Genomic DNA, 22,531 nt, shown 5'->3' with positions numbered 1-22,531 from the left:
AATAAAAACTAATCATTAAAGCTAAAACGTGCGTCCGGGTTATCGTCGCCCGATCAGGCAAAGGGCTCGCCCAATCGGGCGACCAGCTCGTCAAACTGCACAATCCCCTATCTTCAAAATACCATATCTCCTTCGTTATTCGTTGAAATTAGGTGAGTGACCACTCATTGGAAATATTTTGAAGTCTAGAATCCATCCCAATTAGAATTACTTCATTTGGATTTGTAGAACGTTAGTTATGATTAAACTGGTGGACTATAGTCATTTTTCTACTTCTTTCGTTATTCACTTTGCTTCAAAGCTCTTCCAACTCAATGTACACGCTCTCAAAAGTACATCATCTCTTATAATGGTTCAAATAAGTAGGAAATACATTCAAATATGTCAATTCCTATAATGATAAACCTGAAACTACAAACACACTACAAGGAACACATTAGTACTAAAAATGGATCCAAAGAGCACAATTGAGATCAATAATGAAGGAAGGGGGTAAAAAATATATATAAAATAGGCATATCAATCCCCATGAAATTGAAACCTCGTTGTGTTCATGTTAAGAACGCCCAACCCTTCAAATGCCTCAGTCGGCTGGATCTGGAAGTTCTACAATACGCGAACCCATCATGAATTGTGAGGTTTTGTGAGGTGATGGAGGAGCATCACATCATCAAAAGTTCAGTGGGAGTGGCCTCCACTTTCATTTTCAACCATCTTTAGCAATTTCACAAGCTTCGGCAAAGGTCGTGCAAAGTCCTTTTCAATTCCATTGGAGTATATTTGTGTATATGCATCTTTTATGTATAGTAATTAGTTATCTTTTTGTAATTTCTCAATCTAGTTAGTTTTTTATATTTTTTCAGTTTATTTTTGTTTTAATAGGGAGCTTTTTTGCATATTCAGGGTAATTTTATTTAAGCAGTCATCTTTGGTCTCCGAGTTCGTCTGTGAGATCGAAAGGTGTATCTTTTATCGCTCGGCTAATCATTCACCATTGCAGTCTATTCACCAAGTTCTCTTGGAACGGGAGCTGGGTAGTTTGAGGTTAGAGTGTAGATTCTTTGTTATTTTTCATTTCATTTCTATATCTCGGAGTCGTTGTATTACATCCGAAAGGGTGGGTCACCCGAGAGGGTGAGCTAGGTAGTCTGCCTAGTTTCCTTTCCTCATAAAAAATAAAAATAAATAGGGAAATTAACGAACAAGGAAAAACTCCGCCTACATGGTGAAAATTTATTGAATTTAAGAGACAATAGTTGAATTAAATGAAAACAAATGGTAAAAAATAGTCTAATTTCTGAAGAAATTAGACTATTTTCAGCCTACGGCAGCCAAGTAAATAAACCATAGAAAAAGAGAGAGGGAGAGAGGATGGGAGAACGGCGAGAGGCTTGCAGGCTTTGTGCTGGATTGCTCATATTTTTTTATGCTTGGATTAGATCCAAATCATGTGTTGGATTTCGCTTTATCGCATTAAGAAAAGGCATTGATCATATGTTCGTAGTGGTTATTCTAATTTCAACTATGATTTATACGATTAGTTGTCCATTTTAAAATGTGTTAAATGATAAGTGTTGTTAGATAGCTCTAGTGATTTGAAAACGGTGGTTTAAGCACTCTCGACGTTGTCTACTCTTGAGTCTTGAGTTGACTCTACCTCTTTTGGAAGTTGGGTACTCAAATTTAATGACCGACGGGTTCCGTTTTTCCCCTGTAGACTGTAGGCTTGTTGCGGACTAGAAAAGTAGCGATTGTTAAATTATCAACACATGGAGTCCCGATACTGGTAGTCCATGAATCATGATGTGTGTTGTGCATTTTTGTACTCTATAGAGCAATCAAAACACGATGTGTCTTGTTCCATTACATATGAACTTGATTTTGGGCAATTTCTTTTACGTGGTAATATATTTTCATATTTTTCTATGCCTTGTTTGGCAATTGGTTATCGGCTGCTGGCTGAGTGGCTGGTTCACTTGGCTGGTTTGACTGATTGTTTGCATCGACCTTTTGTTATTTGCTTTTATTTGTTTAAAACATGTTTGGTAAAAAACGATGGTTGGATGTTATTAACAACTTGAACAACCAAAAGATACATGGCAAAGCGAAAAGCCAAAAGCTAGTTGTTTTTTAATTCGTTATCATGTTAGACCTTGAATCCTAGCACCCATTTGCCAGATTGGTAAAAAGTTGTCAGATTTGAAAAATGAGGGCGTGTGGGGTAAATTAGCCCTATAATTATAGTCTAACGTGTAAATTAGCCTCATAATTTTTAGTTGTATAGTAGCAAATCAACCACTAATGTTTAGTGAAATGTGCAATTAACTTGCAATCTTTCAAACTAAACATTAGGGGTTGATTTGCTACAAGCAAAACGTATGGGGATAAATTGTCACATTCGCCAAAAAGGAAGTATAAAAGTGAATTTATTGTGACCAAAAAAAATTAAAAGACCTGTTTTCTTTTGGACTATATGAATCTGTATTGAAATAAGCTTCTTATTTATTGTATCGAGTTGAACTAAACCGAGCTAAACTAGAATAAACTTATAGGATATGAAATGAACTGAAATTATAGAAAGAAAGTCCAAAAGAACATGGTTTAAGTACTAGTACATATGTAAATCTAAACTTTGGGAATTAATAATTAGTTAGCGTTTCATAACTTATACCTTATAAAGTTGTCAATTATGAAAAATGAGTATAAAGATAAGTTTATTGATGAATTAAAAAGTGATTTCCCAAGTGCACAGTGTATGTTATTAGCAGATACATAGAAAATATAGGTTGAGCCCACGGGGAGACAAGTTCTAGCTATTAGTTTTTGCCTAATCATTATAAACTATTTCAATAAACAAAAGGTGATTTTGATTATTAACTAATAAAACTAAAACAATAATATAAATATAGAAATTATCAATGAATTAAAGGTCTAGGGCATACGTTCCGTCCACTATGCTTATACCAATCCAATAACACATATTAATCCGAATATGAATAAATTATGCCGAGTAATTAAAAGTACATGTTAGTATATCCTATGGTCGATTCATGTAGTATGGTCGCTCACATAATCAGAATTTTCAATTGTACCAAACCTCTAAGAATATAATCTTTCAATTCTAATTTCTATTATCTAGATAATCAATTCATGATATTGGCCAGTTACACGAATCAACAATTAAACAAATCAATTAGTATTACTCAAAAGATAATATATAAATTAACGAACTTTAATGCATAACAATCATGGCATCAACATGGCTTCCCTTACTTAGCCCGGGAACATGACACTCGCTCATAATTAAATTAACAAGCATGAAAGAAATAACAAATATGAATTTCATAATAAAATGACGAATTAAAGTAAGGAACGAAAATAATAACAATAAATTAAAGCAAGAGGAAAGTACCTCTAGATTGATGAATGGATCAAAACAAAAATAATAGGTTCAATCATAGAAGAGCTAGAGAAAACAAAACTAAACATAAAAATAAAATTCTAGGAAATAAAAAGCATAAGGGAAATGCTTCCTAAAATAATTCTCTTGGAGTATTTATATGCTTCCTAATTTCTAACTAAAATAAAATTAAAGATCGAAAAGAAAATAAGAATTAATAATTACATAAGTTACGATTTAATTGGACGATAGACGATGACTAGATGGGAACGATCACGACGATGAGCTCGCACTGGAGCTAGGCCTCGTGCTTGTGGATGAGCGCACGGAATTTCTAGCGTTCCCGCTAGAAGCAACAACTCTACGACTCTTGAGCGTGAAATCAATCGGGGTGGATGTATTAGAATCCAACCTTCCTTTACTTGTATTTTGTTTATCTATTGCTTTCTAGGATCTTTCTAATACTTTTCTAGGCTTTAGATAGAATTATTATGTTACTGTGAATCCAGTGTTCACTAGTAGTTTGTAGGCCTACTTATCACTAAACGTTTCCATCGCTTTATTGCTTGTATTTTGTTATAGGCCTTTTAGATATTGTGCCGCCACTTGCTCTAAAGCATCCCAAATCCTAGAAAAGTCCCGCAATCAGATAAATTCTCGTCGTCGATCCCGCTTGTTCCTGTTGTGTGCACACAAGCGCCCCGGTCGACCCTTGTCCCTCACTCTTGTCGCCAATAGGCAAGAGTTCCCATTTAGAATCAGACGCTTGCTCGTGCGCCTACGAGTCACAAGAGACTCATTCTGCACAAGGCTTGCATCCTTGCCGCCAGTAGGCAAAAGTTCGCCACACGGATCCGATGTCAAAACATTCGGACTGTGACACGCTGGTGCGTGCTACGATAATGTTGCGACTGCATTGCTTGGGCAAAAACCAGCGGCCCCGCTTGGTCTTGAGCGCGAAATCCATCGGGTGTGTTGGCTGCCCGATGGATTGTGCGTGCATGTGTTATGACCACAAGCTCTTGGATGCTATGAATGCTTACGACACTAGGCTCTTAGACTTTGGTTTCCTCTAAAACTCCGCGTAATTCTAGCATCGTACCATGAGATTCCCAAGTTCCCCTCGCCGTATGTAATATGATGTAAATGATACAAATCGACGTAAATTATTAACTCTTCCAATCAAACTCTTCGTCTTCAACCTAAATCTTCCATTATCATTCAGATCAACTCCGAACACTCCGAAAGCATCCAAATGACCACAGAATTAATCACCTATGTAACATTAAGAAAAACACATATGAAGCATAATAGAGCATAATAATGTACTATAACTTATGCAAATGTGATCCTAAATGCAACTAAAACTAACATTTTGCCCCGTGCAAAAGCACGGGAGAATTATATATAGTGTGAAAAACTTACATTGCTCGACATACGATTTTATGTATCATAAAATACACTTCGTAATTTTTTTATGGTACATCCACAAGGTTAATGTAAGATAAAAGTAAGTAGAAATACTTTATGTTTATTACTCTTTTTCTACTTTAAGGTTATTATAAAATTCAGGAATAACAATCAACGCCAATGATAATGTGATATACATATAATTTTTTCAAAAATAGCAAAGAAAATTTATTATTAATTAAAATAATAAAAACAAATGAGAAAAATTAAGATGTACTCATAAAAAAAGTGAAAAATACAATTAAAACATATTACCTCTGAAAATATATGTTGATATGTATAGTTGATTGTGTGAAAAATATAACAAAAAATGCTTAGTAGTCAAATTTATTTATATTGGGGGCATAAGAGATGAGAGGTTGATGGTTAATTTATTGGAAAAAAATGTTTACTTTTTTTTTTTTTTGAAGTTATGAATCTCAAAAGATTATTACTCCGAGTTATAAGTACTAATGGTTATTGATTTGAGATAATTTATTTCTATGTATTTTTTTCAAAAAATTTTATTATGGGTGTCGTTTGAGTTGTTATTTTTCATATACAAGGGTGACTTTTGAGTTTTTATAATTTTAATACAAATATTAATATTGAATAACAATTTAATGAGTCAATCAGAAAAGAAAAATAAAAGGAAAATGTGGAGATGATAGAGAAGTGGACAAATATCACATATGTAATTATGGTTTGAGTTTTAAAATGCTAGGTATAGATGATACTCCCTCCGTCCCGGAATACTTGACCTGTTTTCTTTATCGGGCCGTCCCTTAAAACTTGATCTGTTTCTAAAAATGGAAATAATCTAACAATATTATATTATTTCTCATTCTACCCCTATTAACCCACCTACCTCCTACTCCATACAAAAAATAATTAAAAATTCAACCCCTATTCTCCCCCAACCCCACCTCTTAACCCACCTCCCACTAACTACGTTAAAATAATATCCCACTATCAACTACTACCTATTAAATTAAATAAGTCAATTCAAGTCCCTTAAACTCTGTGCCGGTCAAACCGGGTCGAGTATTCCGGGACGGAGGGAGTATTAATTAATGCCTAATAATGTAACCTATATGCGCACAATACCATATACAAATATTATTCATCATTTATACACTACCCATTCATCTTAACACGTTCGATAACTTCTATATCATTGTGTGGCAAAGAAATGTTAAGATTTACTCAATTTGTTTATGTGTAGATGGGTCAGTTTTACTAACACATTTACAAATGCACAACTTTAATCACTATATAGTACTCCCTCCGTCTCTTTTTGTTTTTTACGTTTGACATTTTTCACGCGTTTTAACGATTAATTAATTTGCATCGAGATTCCTCAATTTTTTTTATTTAAACAAGATAAATTACGTTTATTTATAATATTTTAACTTTTATCAAAATTTCTGATATTGGGAAATGAGAAAAATTTAATGTCCCAATGAAAAAGTGTGAGAGATTAAGTGGCCCAATGAATATAATTGGTTAAAATAATAATTTGACACAAATTTTGATAGAATATTAAGTCATGTATGTGATAATATAAAAGGAAATGTAAAGAACATTTTGAAATACCCAAAAAGGAAAACGTAAAGAACAAAAAGAGACAGAGAGAGTAGTATTTGTAATCATCTATCTATTAATAATAAAACAATTTGCAAAAACATATACTTTGCCCAATAAAATAACATTTTTCCTATTTTATTTTATTATTAAAAATGAAAGTATGACTTCTAATAAATTAGGGCAAGAAATAGTAAATATAACTCCTACGGAGTAATAGATTACGGATGGAGGGATTAACCCAATACTCGTCAATTCTTGATGGTCCAGGTAACACTGGCACAACACAAGCTTCTTCACCCACGGCTCAGCAGTCACTAAGCCTATCTTCTTCCCTTGCTTTCCCTCTCTTCCTCTTGTCACACCAGAAACAGAAAACCCAGAAAACTCCATAGCTAAAAACCTCAAAACTCACGAAAATGGCTTCAATCAACTTAGGTCCATTTGGCGAACACTTCTTCCACTGGTTCGAAAAACCCCCACACCCAATCTCATTTCCCAATTTTCTCTCTCTAACTCTCTCCCAAAACCCTCCTAAACCTCTCTTCTCCTCCCTCTCTCTCTTCGACCTCAAAAAACCAAGCCCAAAAACCCCCCCGAAACCCTCAAAACCAGGAAAATACCAACAAATGCTGGACCAATTCTGGTGGGAATCTGAGAATTTACCCGATTTTCGACACACCCCAGAAGTCGAAAAGATTTTGAATGAAGACCCAGTTTTCGAAACCAAAGAAAACCCAACTCCAGAAGAAATTGAAGAGAACAAAAAATGGTGGGAAGAGTTTAGGGATAGCCCAGTAGTTCAATTTTTAACTAGGGCTGAGGAAATTGCTGATGCTTATAATGAAAGGGAGATTAAGAGGAATGAGAAACCGTATAGAGGAGAGGATGCTAAGCTTTGGAAGGAGGTTCCTCATGTTACTGGGTTAGATGGTAGGCCAATGCCTAGAAAAGCTATACAGTCTCAGGAGGAATCGGATGATAAGTTTTGGGATTTTACAAAGCAGTTCTTTTTTGGACTATGGGGTTTCCGGCAGCGGCCGTATCCCCCCGGCAGGCCGATTGATGCTGCTCAGGCCATTGGGTATAAGCGGCTCGAAAAGCGGTATTATGATTGTGAGTATTTCTTGTTGAACGTTGGTTTGTTTGTTGAAGTTTGATTGTTTGGTTAATGTCTTGTTGTGTAGGTTTGGAATTGAAATAATGAGTTAGTGGTTTGATAGGAGTATTTTTGGTAAACTAATTATCTCTGCATTTGCTTGTTATATAATGCCATTGGAATATATAGAATAACGTCATTCAGACCATGTTATGCTCATGGATATCCGTTTTATCTGTACTTATACTCCAGATTATTATACTCTTATGTGGTAATTCGGAGTATAAGTATAACTGCTGTATGATTTCATATGCTCCCTCTGTCAACTCAATATGAGTCAATATCTTGTACAATTTGACTACCAATATTCTATTTTGCTGCAAATTGATTGCCATCATTATCCATTATCACCTTGTACGATCAATTCACAGTTCCGGTTAAAATCAAAATTTGTTGGTCCTTAACTTGTCTCAAAATGGATTTTTCGTCTACGACATCAGTTATAGTGAAATGGAGGGAATAATATAATAAAATAAGTATTGCTATTTTTGTGATATGCAACCATCTTTCTGTTGATCTTTTGAGCAAATGAAGCTAGAGAATTTAGGCTAAGAGTTAATCTGGAGTTACCCCCTTAGTTGCTAACGTGAGAGTGATTCCTATACGGAGTTTAGAAGTTCAAGCATGATTGCATTTGCTTTCCAGCTTGCCTGGCTAGGAAAAAGAAAACTAACTAGTGAGGTTCATCTTGCATTCGACCTTAAGGTGCTAAAGATTTCATTCTACAAGTCTTATATTTGTCAGGTAGTGCCTTTTGCATCTCTTGATCGATTTGGTTGGTGTGAACTGGTCAGGGCCCTGTGTTCGTCAATTAAGTTTGCTTATATATTTCCAACTGTCTAAATCCAGGAAGGAGGATTTGAATTGAGCTTCATCCCTAGAGCTATTTTGCAAAGGGTTAAATGCCAAATCAGTAGTGAGTAACATTAACACAATGGTTTCTGAAGTTGTGCTTGGTTGGTGGAATATATACCTTTTAACTGAAACTTATCTTCCATAGTGTTTACTTAGGGGCAGTTAGAATTAATTTTAGACAATTTTGACATTTGGTTGTGAAATTAGGGTTATCAAATGGCTCATGCACTAACTTAATGTGGTTTGTGCTGCATTATCTCCAAATTCGCGTGTGGGGTAGGTTATCACTTTTGGGATTCTTTTGGTCCTGTTATATTATTTCCTAGGAAGAGGATGTGCAGCTTCCCTTTATTGAGGAATACTTTCTCCTCCACTGGAAGATGCCTTTCACCCATGAGGAAGAACATTACTCTCTCCTCTAAATCTAACAAAGAAATGTTTGAGAACATGTCCCTGGAAAATATCTTCCTTCCTGTTCCCACTAACATTGCCTTAAATAATTGTACTCTGTAATAATTAGACGCCTCAAAATTTTAATCTTTCTACACCAAATTGGGAATAATTAATTGTTCATCGTTGTGATTTGTTCATTATTTCTTGATATACGGAAGGCTGAGAGGGAAAAGCTATTGAGAAGACTAAAAGTGTTCAGAACTTTACCTGTAATTACACTCTTGAATGTGTCAACAACATTTTGACTCTGCCTTTCAATGAGAATAGGTTGTGTTGATTGGAGCTTTGAGGTTGTAATATGTTATGTGTAGCCTGCCATTTTAGCATAGGAGGGTGAAACGGCAATCAATTTGCCTTCAAAAAGCAAGAAAAAACTTAATTGAGAGAGAGTTCTTATATGATGAGAATTGCTAGTACACAGTAAGCAGATCCTATGATATCTCATTCTACTATGCTGAGTTATTCCAGATATGTTGCAAGTTGGTATTAATAGATAGGAAATAAATTAGTTGAACCGGATATCTGTCTCATTGATCATCACTTGAGAATAGTTGTATAAAAATGTGCAAAGAATATGCAACTGATTGGAAGTTCCCTGTAGCTGTTGTTTGATCTCCCTGAAAAGGAGGAAATTCTGAGCACTATACAATCAAGAAAATAGGAACTGTTTTTGAATGTTAGCAACAACTATTTATTGTTTTTTGACTTGAAAGTTTTCTAGTCAGCCCAACTTAATTTATTTGCAATATTTAAAAAATTTTGCACTGTTGAATCATGATATCTGTTTAGACCATGTAGCACAGGGATAGTAGAAATTTTAATCTTTCTGCAACAAATTGGGAACGATGAATTGTTCATCGTTGTGATTTGTTCATTATTTCTTGATATACAGAAGGCTGAGAGGGAAAAGCTATTGAGAAGACTAAAGTGTTAGGAACTTACCTGTAATTACACTGATGAACGTGTCAAAAACAACATATTTTTGTTTATAAAAAAATTGCAACTCCGATATTCGTAACTATCGTTCTCTCGAGCCACGACCTAGGGTTTTCTAGGGTTTGACTTGTGGAGGTTATCTTCTTCCTTTCCTTGATTGTGAAGTGAGGTTCTTTCAATTTTCTGGCAACAACTCATCCACGAGGTTACTTCTCTCCTCTGTGGCTTGTTATTGGTGAATATGGCTGAGATTTTGGAACAAAAATTGAGGGGGTTGGCCTTGACAGAAGAGGAAGAGGAGATTGTTCAGTGCGACGAGGAAGAGGATGAGACTATTTCAGAACAATTAGTACTTTGTCTAGTCGGGAAATTGCTTACACTTAATCCGTACAGCGTAGAGGCGATGAAAAACACCATGAAAGTCGCTTGGAGGCCTGGGAAGGGTATGGTGGTTCGTGAGATCGATAATAACATGTTCATATTTCAGTTCTTTGCCCTTGCTGATAAAATTAAAGTGCTTGAGGAGGGGCCTTGGTCTTTTGACGGAGCACCTCTACTGCTAAAAGAGGTGGAGGAGGGTATACAACCATCCGAAATTGTTTTTGACACAATAAGATTTTGGGTTAAGGCAGAGGATGTCCCATTAAACAAGAGAACAAAGTCCATGGCTGTGTCTATTGCGTCGAGGATGGGGAAATTTGTGGAGTATGATGAATCGGATCCTATTGGGTGGAGTAAATACATGAGGATTCGGGTGGACTTGAAACTTGACAAACCTTTGAGAAGGGGTATGAGAATTGGGGTGGCATCTGGAAGCAAATTGGTTAAACTTACATATGAGAAGATGATGGACATTTGCTTCGTATGCGGTTTATTTGGTCATAATTACCAGCAGTGTTTGCATTATGATGATAAAACACCGGCCTCTGAACTACCTTACGACATGTGGATGAGAGCATCTCCAACAAAAAGACGTAGAAATATTGATTATAGGAGGGAGGAGGAGATTAAACTATGCCAAGAATTTAAAGGCAGACTGAAGGAAACAAAAGCCAAAGCAAAACTTAACTTTGATAAAGGGGTGAAGAATTTGGGTTTCATTGTGGAAGACCAAGTAAAAAGGGGGGCTATGTTAGTGTATGAGAACCCGATAGCTGGTGATGGCGTGGACAAAGGGGAAGGGAGTATGGAGGAGAGTGCAAATACGGATGGAGCTGTTTACTCAGAGGCGAATGCTCGCCTTCTAAAGAGAGGGAGAAACGGATTAATAACGAGCTTGGAAACAAGTATAAATGATAAGACCCCTATATATGACACCCCTATGATAGACTCTGCTGGTAATGTCCAACCCATATCTTTTTCTTTTAAGAATGGTAGTGAGGTGGTCCTTGCTGATGACTTAACGGCGGCGATTGGTGATAACCAATCCCGCCGAGTACAATGAGTCTTTTAAGCTACAACTGTCGGGGGCTTGGCAACCAACGGGCAGTTGGAAGGCTTAAAAAGTTGCTGAATGTTGATCATCCGGAGCTAGTATTCTTGATGGAGACAAAGAGGAGTGGCGTTGAAATGGGGGTGGTAAAGTCTCGGTTACAATATACGGAAAGTTACTTTGTTGATTCTGCTGGACGCTCTGGAGGTCTGGCTTTGTTCTGGAATAATAATATTGATGTAAATATTTTGTCTGCTTCATTACATCATATTGATTGTTCAATCAAAGGCTTATTTTGTGATGATATATGGAGATTAACATGCTTCTATGGATGGGCCGATAATACGGAAAAATATTTATCATGGGAACTGTTGCGAGCATTGAAGCAGTCGTCTGACCTTCCGTGGCTTGTGGTTGGTGACATTAATCAAATTTTATTTGATGCAGAGAAGGAAGGTGGTCCACCAAGGAACCAACGTGAGATGTCGGACTTTCGGGATGCCTTAGATGATTGTGAGTTGAAAGACTTAGGTTTTTTTGGTGAACCGTTCACATGGTGGAACAAACAAGCGGGACAATATGCAGTTTTTGAGAGGCTTGATAGGGGTGTGGCGACGTTGGATTGGATGGAGCTCTTACCTCACATTGGTGTCATTCATATGCCAAGTGATAAGTCTGACCATGTACCTATCAAAATTACTAGCATGCCTAGAAGTGGGGGTTCTAGGAAAAGAAAGAAATTGTTCCGTTTTGAAGATATGTGGTTGGCATCTCCGGATTGTGAGAGTACGATCAAAGAAGCTTGGTCGACGGTTGATGGATTATGGAATGCTGATGATGTGCTGGTCAAAATTAAAAAATGTGGTGAAGCATTGCATACTTGGAGTAGGAAGGAATTTGGTAATGTGACGAAGAAGATAAAGAATGCTCGTAAGAGGATGGCCGAAATTGATGGGTCCCCACCAAGTGATGCTGTTGTACAGGAGAGAAAGAAGGTATGTGAGCAAATTGATAATCTCTTACATATGGAAGAGACTATGTGGAGACAACGTTCGAGGGACGCGAATTTGAAGGAAGGTGATCGTAACACTAAGTATTTCCATATGAAAGCTACTGGGAGGAGGAAAAGAAATACAATACGGGGTATCCGAAAGGCGAACGGAGAGTGGGCTTGTGAGCATGAAGATATTACAGGGGCTGCTATGGAATACTTTGTGGACCTCTTTAAAACTATGGCTCCGGACTCTTTCGAGACGGCGCTTGAGGGACTGGGCAGGAGAGTCACTGATGAAATGAATATTGGTTTGATGCGGCCTTTTAATTATGAGGAGGTACGAGTAGCAATTTTTCAAATGCACCCTAGTAAAGCTCCGGGACCGGACGGGATGAACGCAAATTTTTTCCAAAAACATTGGCACGTAATAGGCCAAGATGTGGCTGCTCATGTGATCGATGTTATTAATGGAGTGAAGGAGATGGATGGACTTAATGCTACACACATTGTGTTGATTCCGAAGGTAAAGAATCCGCTCTCTATGGCGGAGTTTCGTCCTATTAGCTTATGTAATGTCATATACAAAATTATATCAAAAATGCTAGCTAATAGGATGAAAGTGTTTCTCCCAAAAATCATTTCTTTGAACCAGAGTGCATTTACCCCGGGTAGGCTCATAACAGATAATACCTTGGTTGCTTACGAAACCTTTCACTATATGCATAGTGTATGTTCGGGCCGAAAAGGGAGTATGGCGGTTAAACTTGACATGAGTAAAGCGTATGATCGTGTCGAGTGGGCTTTTCTAGAGAAGGTAATGGAGAAGTTGGGGTTTGATGTGAGGTGGATACAACTAATTCAGAGGTGTGTGTCCTCTGTGTCTCATGCTGTTATTATCAATGGTGAACCGTCAGACTCGTTCTCTCCTGGTAGGGGTTTACGACAAGGCGACCCGATCTCTCCATACTTGTTCATTATATGTGCGGAGGTGTTCTCTCATCTTATTCAAATGGAGGTTAATAGGGGCTCTTTACAGGGGATTCGTGTGTGCAGGGGTGCTCCAGAGGTGTCACATTTGTTGTTTGCTGATGATAGTATTATATTTTGTAGAGCGGAGGATAGGGACGTGCAAGCTATTCGAAGGGTACTTGACTGTTATAGTAGTGCTTCTGGTCAAGAAATTAATTTCTCGAAGTCGGAAGTGCCTATGAGCTCGAATGTCCCAACTGACAGGAAGGAGGAGTTAGCGATAGCTTTGGAGGTAAAACTGGTTAATAACCATGGAAAGTATTTAGGGGTGCCAACATGTATAGGAAGATCAAAGTCTCAAGCGTTTAGTTTCTTAAAGGAACGTGTGTGGAAAAGACTTAAAGGGTGGAAGCAACAACTATTATCGTTCGCGGGTAGGGAAGTGCTCTTAAAGGCGGTTGTCCAAGCAATTCCTACCTATATAATGAGTTTGTTTCGTCTACCTTTAGGTTTTTGCCATGATATTCAAAGAATAATGGCTCGCTTTTGGTGGGGTTGTAAGGAGGATGAGAGGAAGATTTCTTGGGTGGCATGGGATAAAATGTGTTATCCGAAAGGTCAGGGGGGAATGGGTTATAGGAGCATTATTGATTTTAATGAGGCTCTTTTGGCGAAACAAGGTTGGAGGATCATGACCAACCCCGAGCTGCTCTCCTCAAAAATTCTGAAGGCTCGCTATTTTTCATCAACAGACTTTCTGAATGCGTCTGTAGGTACTAGACCAAGTTACGTGTGGCGGAGTGTATGGGGCAGTAGATGGGTGTTAGAGAAGGGTTGTAAGTGGATTATTGGTGATGGAAAACAAGTGAATATATGGGGAGATCCTTGGCTCTCTAGGCCTCCCTCGTATGGGGTTATATCACCTAGAAAAGAAGGTAGTACTTGTGACTTGGTTGCAGACCTGATTGATCAGGATGTAGGTGGGTGGAGAGAAGAGGTAGTACGTGCCAATTTTTTGGCTTTTGAGGCAAATGAGGTGCTTGCTATCCCTTTACCCACTATGCAACTGGATGATGTTTTTGTGTGGAGTTACGAGAAGTCGGGGATATACTCAGTTAAGTCGGGTTATCAGTTTATTAAATTTTACAAAGGCTCTCAAGATGGTGTTGTTGGGTCATCTGAAGAAAATCATATATGGAAGAAAATCTGGAGGTTGGTCGTCCCCCCTAAGGTGCGTGTTTTCTTATGGAGATTATGTAGTGGTGCTCTACCTACAGCTGTAGGTCTGCATAGGAGAATTGACAGTGTGTCGGCGACATGTTCGAGATGCCATCATTCAGATGAGACTAGTTTACACGCAGTTTGGGAGTGTAGGTTTGCTGCAAGGGTGTGGGAGGAAGCAGAGCTGGGTAGAATAATGGAGTGCCCACGAGTAGGTAATGTGCTGGATTGGGTTGGTTGGTGGATGGATACATTGAAGGAAGAGGAAAGAAATGCTGTAGCTATGTTAGCTTGGACGTGTTGGAACGAGCGTAATGCTGTAGCTCATGGAAGTGTGCCAAGATGTGCGAGTGAAATTGTGGCTGTGGCAACGTCGACAATGCTTGCGTTTGAACAGGCTATGGAAGAGGGATATGGTGGGAAGGTTGGAGGAAGGATGGCTCATAGGCAGGGGGTGAGTGTTGGGGTACATGCGAGACGACAATCACTCTCTTGGTGCCCACCTGCTACGGGCTACATCAAAATCAATGTTGATGGGGCTACATTCCAAGAAAAAGGGGTTGGCATGGGTGTAGTTCTTAGAAATGAGGAAGGAAATGTGATACGTATGGCTTGCCAACAGGTTAAGCAAGAGTGGGCAGCGAATGTTACGGAGGCTAAAGCAATAGTACTAGGGTTAAAAATGGCGATACAATGTAGTGCTAACAAAGTGGTCGTAGAAAGTGATTGTCTGCAAGTCGTTAATTTGGTGAACGGGAAGCAAGAAGATGGCTCATATTTGGGTATGATTATTAGAGAAATACGAATTATTAGTAGTTATTTTGATTCTATTTTGTTTGCTCATGTTTTTAGAGAAGCCAATTTTGTGGCTCATACTATGGCTCATCTTAGCCCACTCGAGTTCACTACACGAGTGTGGATAGGAGGTTGTCCAAGTATCGTAGAGGATGTCTTAGCAGCTGATTTTTGTTTAATTAATAATAGAAACTAACGGCCAAAGCCGTTTTCCCTCAAAAAAAAAAAAAAAAAAAACAAGATTTTGACTGACTTCAAGGAAAGTATGTTGTGTTGATTGGAGAATTGAGGTTGTAATATGTTATGCATAGCCTGCCATTTTAGCATAGGAGGGTGAAACTGCAATCAATTTGCCTTCAAAAAGCAAGAAAAACTTAATTGACAGAGAGTTCTTATGTAATGAGAATTGTGAGTACCTAATAAGCAAATCTTATGATATCTCATTCTCATATGCTAAGTTATTCCAGATATGTTGCATGTTGGTATCAATAGATAGGAAATAAATTAGTTGAACCGGATATCTGTCTCATTGATCATCGTGAGAATAGTTGTGTAATAATGTGCAAGGAATGTTGCAACTGATTGGAACTATGTAAGTTCCCTCCAACTGTTGTAGTGATCTTCCTGAAAAGGAGGAAATTCTGAGCAATATAAAATCAAGAAAATAGGAAGCTGTTTTTGGACGTTAGTAGCAACTGTTAGAAATTATTGTTTTTTGACTTGGAACTTTTCTAGTTAACTTCATTTTCTTGCAATTTTTTTTTAAAACTTTTGCGCTGTTAAATCATGATATCTGTTTAAACTGTGTAGCATACATAGTGTAGTAAAAATTTTCTTTATTACATAAAATGTTTTTGTTTGAAGAATTGGTGATGTGCTCCTTGAACAATCATACGCATTAAAATGATGAAGTTAATTGTTTTGACTAATAACTCTGCCATTCCCTTTTTTGTCATTTCAGGTTCTGTTTTTCTATTCTTTCATGACTGTTTTTAGAATATACTAATTATTTATTTATTTTATAGTTATAATGAAGACGGGTGGTTGGTACTACAAGGATCGTTTGGGTCGTACACGAGGACCATGTGAGCTGATTCAACTTAAGACTGCATGGGGTGCTGGCATAATCGATACTCATACTTTCATATGGGGAGAGGACCAGGATGAGTGGGCGCCTATAGGCATGATTTATGGCTTAGAGCGGGCAATTGCCACTTGGGAAGGTTTGCTACTTGTCAATTTCATTATCTTTTTGATGGCCTTTAACTATTTAGGTACTATTAATGCAGCTTGTTATCCTTTCCATTAAATGCTAATGTTAACAAAGATGAGGGCTTCTTTTTACTTGGCCACTCATACACGGATGGTTACCGTTCATTCCCCTTTTTTTTTGGTTTTCCCCCTTATTGTAACATTTAATGAACTTACAGACTGCATTGATGGGATTCAGTGGTGCTGTGTGGTTGGCACAGCAGTAAAACATTTTTTACATCGACATTGTTTAGTCATCCCATGAAGGAAATTATCTGTCTACCTTGTACCCATTACTTAAGGTGGGAGATTTGAACAAAGGAGGCTTACTCCAGATTTTGTTTTCTGATAGAGGCATAGAGCATATAGAGCCTTCTTTTCTTCTCGAGTGTAGGATTTTCCATGTGAAAATACATACCACCATAGACTGAAAACATATTGCTAGGAACTCAGAATTCCAATTCATCAGGTACTCAGAATTACAGGAACAAGCAACAAGATAGAGGAAGGTTTATATGATTATAATAAAGATAGAGCATAAAGCTTAGTTACACCTTGAGAACATTCGAGAGGTTCTCACTCTCCCAATTCCACCAATTACCTTCAAGATGATTTTCCCTCTGCTTCCCCTTCCCTTTTAATTACAAACATGGAATAAAAGACAAAAGCAATTAAGATGATATACTAAGACAAAAAGGCAGCTTATACAAGACAAAAGTCTAAATGAATATAATCGTTGTCTCCACCAAGGGTAGTGGCACCTCCCTCTGTCAACGCAGCTGTGGCTGCTGCCTCCACAGTGCCCTGCTGTTTCTTCTGTCTTCTTGCGTATGTACGGATAGCAGGTGGGTTTGGGGAGTGTGTTGCACATGTATGCTAATTTCTAATACGCTAGCAACCCTATGGATGATCATTTCAGATCCAACTCTGCATAGACCTGATACTTTTTTATACACTGCTTTGACAATCCACCAGCTTACTTCTTAAAGAAAAAGTTATGTTGGTTTAGTGTTAACCTTGGGTGGATAACTAATAAGGAATAGTTTAATAGGATATCACTATCCTTGTAACCAAAAAGCATTGGCCCTGAAGTGGCTTAAACTTGTTTAATTGATGTAACTTAGATGATGTCTGGTTGGTCAATGGGTGCAATATACTGACACTTTAGGTTGTCTAAAGCTCAAGCCTGGCAGTGTTTATTCTGTTTAAAGATATATAAGAAGTAAACAAGAGCACGTTAAAGCTTGGCTTGACTTTTGTTATTAAAAGGGAAGGATTGTCTGGTTGTGTATTCCTAAATCCTTATTTTAAATTTTTTATAAGAAGAATTTTAATATCTTAAATTTGAAATGAGAACATGATGTTTATGTCCAGCATATATTGGAAATGCGGATATCAACATCTTGGATTCTTGGTTAGTATACACTGAGGAATGTTATAAACTTGTCCTTTTCTTTTTCTCTTCTCACCATCCCTAATGTTTCATTTTAATTTTCTCCTAAATTTTGTTTCCTTCTTTCCTATATACAGTAGTCATCTCCATCATCAAAAGACATTGATCCAGTTGCCATGGATTTATTAGTTTAAGGATGGGTAACTCAAGTTGTAACAATAACTGCATTGTCTGTTTACCTAGCTCTGTCAAATCAATTATAATATCAGTCCAGAAATTGAAAAAAGTACTTCTTTGCTGATGCATTTATCACCAAGCTCTGGCCATGAGCTGATTCCGGCCGCCGGACTGGTCCAGGGCTTGAGTTGAGAGTCTGGTTAGAGGCTGGCCTTCTCCCACAATTTTTTAAAGTTCCATACTTCCATCTACAACTTACTTTTGAAAAACTTGATAGAGCCACTCTAGGAAAAAAAAAGATTGATATTTACCCTTCAATGTTGGAGCATGGGAAAACGACCCACTGGCCACATCTACTGTTCCCATCTTTAAAGAGAAAATTTTAAAAAAATCTTGGTAAGCTACTCCATGTACTAAGCAGATTGGCAGTTTGCCAAGAGATGTTCTTGGCTGTTTAGCGGTATTCATTCTGGTGATGAGAAATTGAATTTTAAGGTTGTTAGAAAGAATTTCACAATGTGAGTGCAAAGAGAACTTTTAGAGAGTACTACATATATAAGAATTCAAATGTGCAAGGTTACAGTCGGGAGGTGAGAAACATTGTACATTTGTACCTGTTAGCATACATGGATATAGAGTCTATAGACAGAGACAACAAGTACATAGTTTAATCTGCCTTTAACATACCAGCATTATTAGAGCTCAAAAGATGCAGTATATCTAGACTTCCAGGTACGTGGAGGCACCAAAGGCTAACATAAACATATGCTGGCTACATTACCATTGATATCAATCAAGCATCAAAACTATCTAAAATCAAAGATGATTTTGTTTGCTCTAGTGTTAAACAACTGAGAAGTCGTCTGATTTGTTGCACTCTTATTTTGAGCTCCTGGTTGTATGCATTTAATGATCTATCTTATATTGCACTGTTCAGTCAGGTTCGGAGCAGCTGCTACTGCATTTCTCCATAAACTTCAGAAAGGAAGGTCACCTTGGGTTCCATTGAAGGGGTTTGAAAAGAAAACCTATAAACAACTGCAAGAGGAGGCTGTAGAAAGTAAGAATCGTGATTTGGCCGTACTTGAAGCTAATGATGGATTTTGGCCTGGAGTAAGAACTCCAAGTCACGCTCTCTTTCTGTGGGCTAGTGGTTCTGAGCTAACAACAATATTGGAATCTGATCACATGCCAAATAAATTTATACCAAAACATTTAAGGTATTTATTTCTGTCTTCTCGCATTGTCATTAGCCAAACAAAAAACGTTTTCAAATTCTCTGTCTGAACACTCTTTATGCCATGTGAGGCACCAAATCTTAGATACTAATTCACTCAATTAGTATTCGGTAGTTAGCGGAATGTCACTACTATACTATCCAGTTCAGAATTTATTCTGTTGGTGATGATAATTTCCTTCAATAACCAGTTCCCCTGCCTCTCAACGTTAAGTCTCCTTTGAATTTTTATCTTTGTATTTTGGGTTTCTAATTTGTTGCGTAGATGGATGTGTGATGATTTACTTTTCTGAGGCAGGCAGCAATTGGCTAAAGTTATCCCTGGATTAAGGCCATGGGAGGTCCTAAGTGTAGAACAAGCCATGGATCAACTAACATATGGCAGAGAATGGTATCGTGAGCCTCTTGGCACTTATACAACTGGTCCTCCATATATAAGGAAATGGAACAGAGATGTCAAGGTATGTCCTTTATGCATTCTGTATTCTTTTCTTGAGCAGTTTGTAGTAGCTTAAACTGTTTTGAACTTATTTTCACTTCACTGTATTTATTGCATACGACAACGAGAATTTTAGAGCCGTAATCCTAAAAGTATTGGATTAGCAACTAAATTAGAGTGTGCATGAAGTTTTTAAATAATATGTTCCCCCCGGCTGGTTTATTAGTCACGTATACTGTTTTAGAATGTCTGAAAAAGTCATCATCCTTCCAAATTAGTAATGGAATATTATTGAATTCCTTTGGATCTCATTTTCCTTTCGTTGGAAGTCGGCTGTGGAGCCACTTGCTAGTGTGGTGTTCTGCTTTGTCTCCCTTTTGTCTTTGTTTTGGCACAATCTGAAAGATGACTAAAGAAGAAAAAAAACATCGCTGTCCTCCGCCAGACTCACTGGTCTTTTGCTGCCGTTAGGTCTACAAACGAACGAGTTGAGTCAAGTCGAGTTTTAGGCTGATTGAACTAGCTTGATAATAATGATTGGTTTTCTAGTTATCTCAAGCTCGAACAGAGTTTTAAAATTCTTGTTCGAGCTTTATTCGCGAATGTGCTCGTTTGTATCTTGAGGTCAACAAACTATGTGCCTTGATAAGTGTCAAAACTAATATTTGATAACCAAACAACAACTTATCTCCTAACTATTTGTCAGTGTCAAAACTAATCAGGGACACTGGGAGTAAATCACGGAATACCTCTGAGCTATGAGATTTTAATCACTCTGTATTTAAGACTCGGTTTTCATAATATCCACCAAAATGTTTCTATCTGAAGCTCAATTTATCCATATTGTTAATTGTTGCTGATTTTCCATGACCGTACTTAATGAATAGAAGGAAAATTTCGTTAACAGTTCATTCTATTGTTGCTTTGATGTTGGCCCTGTTTGGCAAATAGCGGTTAACTGTTAGCTGTAGCGGATTGTATTAGCAGTTTTGACTAGCTGTTGGTATTAGCTTGTTTGACTAGCTGAATGTATTAGCTGGTTATGTAAAAGTGTTTGGTAAATAGCTGATATATGATAGCTGTTTGAGTGTGTAAAATTACCAATAAGGACATTAACTTATTTAGTTATAGAGAATTAGTAATTGCTAAATATATGGATATGTATGGTTAGATTTTTATCGGAATAAAATGTACTAACATGAAAATAATTAATCAACATTTATATAAAATTGAAAATTTGTTAACCCACTAACAACTTTTACGAAAATAAATTATTAAATGTCTAATTTACAAAATAGGAATAACTAAGAGAAAAAAAAAATACATTACACTCTTCTAAGAAACTCAAATTCCTTTTCATTAGTATATTATACATCATCTATTTAAGAAATAAATGTGTAGTTAAATAATATAAAAATAAAGGTAAGCAAAGTAATAAATTTAAATATTAAAGTGAATAAAGAAAAGGTTAGCACCGTGTTATAATTTTGTGCATGATTTTTTTTCTTTCTAAAATCACTTATTTAATTTCACTAAAGTCACACTAAAAGCATTTTGTCTAATATATCTGAACTTATTTAAATTTATCTTCACATTAATTTTTTGGCTAGTCAAAATAAGTTAAGCATTACAAATCATTCATGATTCATCTAACAAGGTTGTTAAACCCAAATAAGATAAGTTTAACAAATATAATGACTTATTAAGCGGTAATAGAAGGTTCATTGGACGATCAAGATGTTTAAAAGTTCGAGTCGATCTCAAATATTTTTGACATTTTGTATTGTTCTATAATTGTTTAGCTTCATCTTCTATGTTGTTGCAAGGGTTGTTATCTTCATTGTAATTATTTGATTAAGCTATTGCGAATCGGTGAATCTAATGATAAATGTATGGGCATGATTGATATGGGTGTAGACGTGTAGTTGTTGCAACTTGAGGACTATATTGTAATTTTATCTTACCTAATACAATCCTCTAATTGAAAAAGCTCATTGGAGCAACTTTTTTGAAATTAGAGGATTCTTCCCAATCCTCTATTTCAATCCTCTTACTTCCAAACACCTAGATTAGAGGATTGAATTGGTCAAACCTCTAAATTGGCCAAATCCTCTAATTTTTTACCAATCCTTTAACAACCAAACACCACCGTTGTGATTATGCAGAAGTTGTACAAGGTATTTGTGGACCTAAGTTTCAAGGTGCACAAAAAACTGGAGCGTACAATCCCCGGTCTTGACCAAGTCATTAAGAAAGTGGAGGAAGATGCTAGTGCAAGAGAAGAAAGCAGGTATAAAAGGAGGCAAGCAGTGAAGGAAGCTGAGGATGAAGCATACTTTGCACGATTTCGACGTAATCAATAACAGGTCTCTTCCCGTCCCTCCATTCTCGGCCTATGATATGTCCGTCTGTGGGTTTCAACTTTTTTTGTTTTGAAGTTCTGATCTAATAATTAATGGTTGCTTATCTGGTATTAAACCGCAGAATGCATCAAACAAATACCCGCTTAATCTTCTTGAATTCGGCTGAAGATGATAGTAAGATCTCGCTTTAGGCTTTAGGCTTTAGGCTTTAGGCTTTAGGCTTTAGGCTTTAGGCTTTAGCTGCTGCCGAGGATGTTGGTCTTTTTCTGTAGGAAAAGGTTTGTTAATCAGATCCACTATACGGCTGTACGTAGTGTTGGAATCCTTCTCTTTTTCCTCTTGTATATCATGGAGTAATAATCTCTACTATTTCATCATTGTCTATTGCAATTTCTGCTACTTTTACAGTCACATGCCTGACTAT

At 37.0% G+C, this 22,531-nt stretch overlaps 1 protein-coding gene across 2 annotated transcripts; it reads left to right on the top strand.

Annotated features, from left to right (window-relative positions):
* Positions 1-6,685: 6,685 nt before the first annotated feature.
* On the top strand, positions 6,686-22,518 carry LOC110776308 (protein TIC 56, chloroplastic). Of its 2 annotated transcripts, XR_008922487.1 has the most exons (7): positions 6,686-7,549; positions 16,273-16,470; positions 19,006-19,288; positions 19,604-19,766; positions 21,910-22,110; positions 22,229-22,312; positions 22,348-22,518. XR_008922487.1 is itself a non-coding variant. In XM_021980855.2 (6 exons), exons 1-5 carry the CDS (start codon positions 6,853-6,855, stop codon positions 22,105-22,107), a joined length of 1,539 nt encoding a protein of 512 aa, XP_021836547.2. In that variant the 5' UTR covers positions 6,686-6,852; the 3' UTR covers positions 22,108-22,110; positions 22,229-22,518. The 2 variants fall into 2 exon arrangements, 1 of the variants encoding a protein (XP_021836547.2); XM_021980855.2 differs by having other exon boundaries at positions 22,229-22,518.
* Positions 22,519-22,531: the final 13 nt, after the last annotated feature.

This window comes from Spinacia oleracea, chromosome 6 (assembly GCF_020520425.1).
Source record: "Spinacia oleracea cultivar Varoflay chromosome 6, BTI_SOV_V1, whole genome shotgun sequence".
NCBI classification, from domain to species: Eukaryota; Viridiplantae; Streptophyta; class Magnoliopsida; order Caryophyllales; family Amaranthaceae; genus Spinacia; species Spinacia oleracea.
The sequence above is the reverse complement of the archived record's forward strand: the minus strand, read 5'-3'. Positions and strand labels throughout refer to the sequence as shown.

What these genes read in the sequence shown, in the direction of transcription:
- LOC110776308 (XM_021980855.2), top strand. Translation starts at nt 6,853, where the DNA reads ATGGCTTCAATCAACTTAGGTCCATTTGGCGAACACTTCTTCCACTGG. An exon ending in GGCAATTGCCACTTGGGAAG is followed by an intron (nt 16,471 to 19,005) that starts GTTTGCTACTTG and finishes TGCACTGTTCAG; the next exon opens with TCAGGTTCGGAGCAGCTGCT. An exon ending in TTTATACCAAAACATTTAAG is followed by an intron (nt 19,289 to 19,603) that starts GTATTTATTTCT and finishes TTTCTGAGGCAG; the next exon opens with GCAGCAATTGGCTAAAGTTA.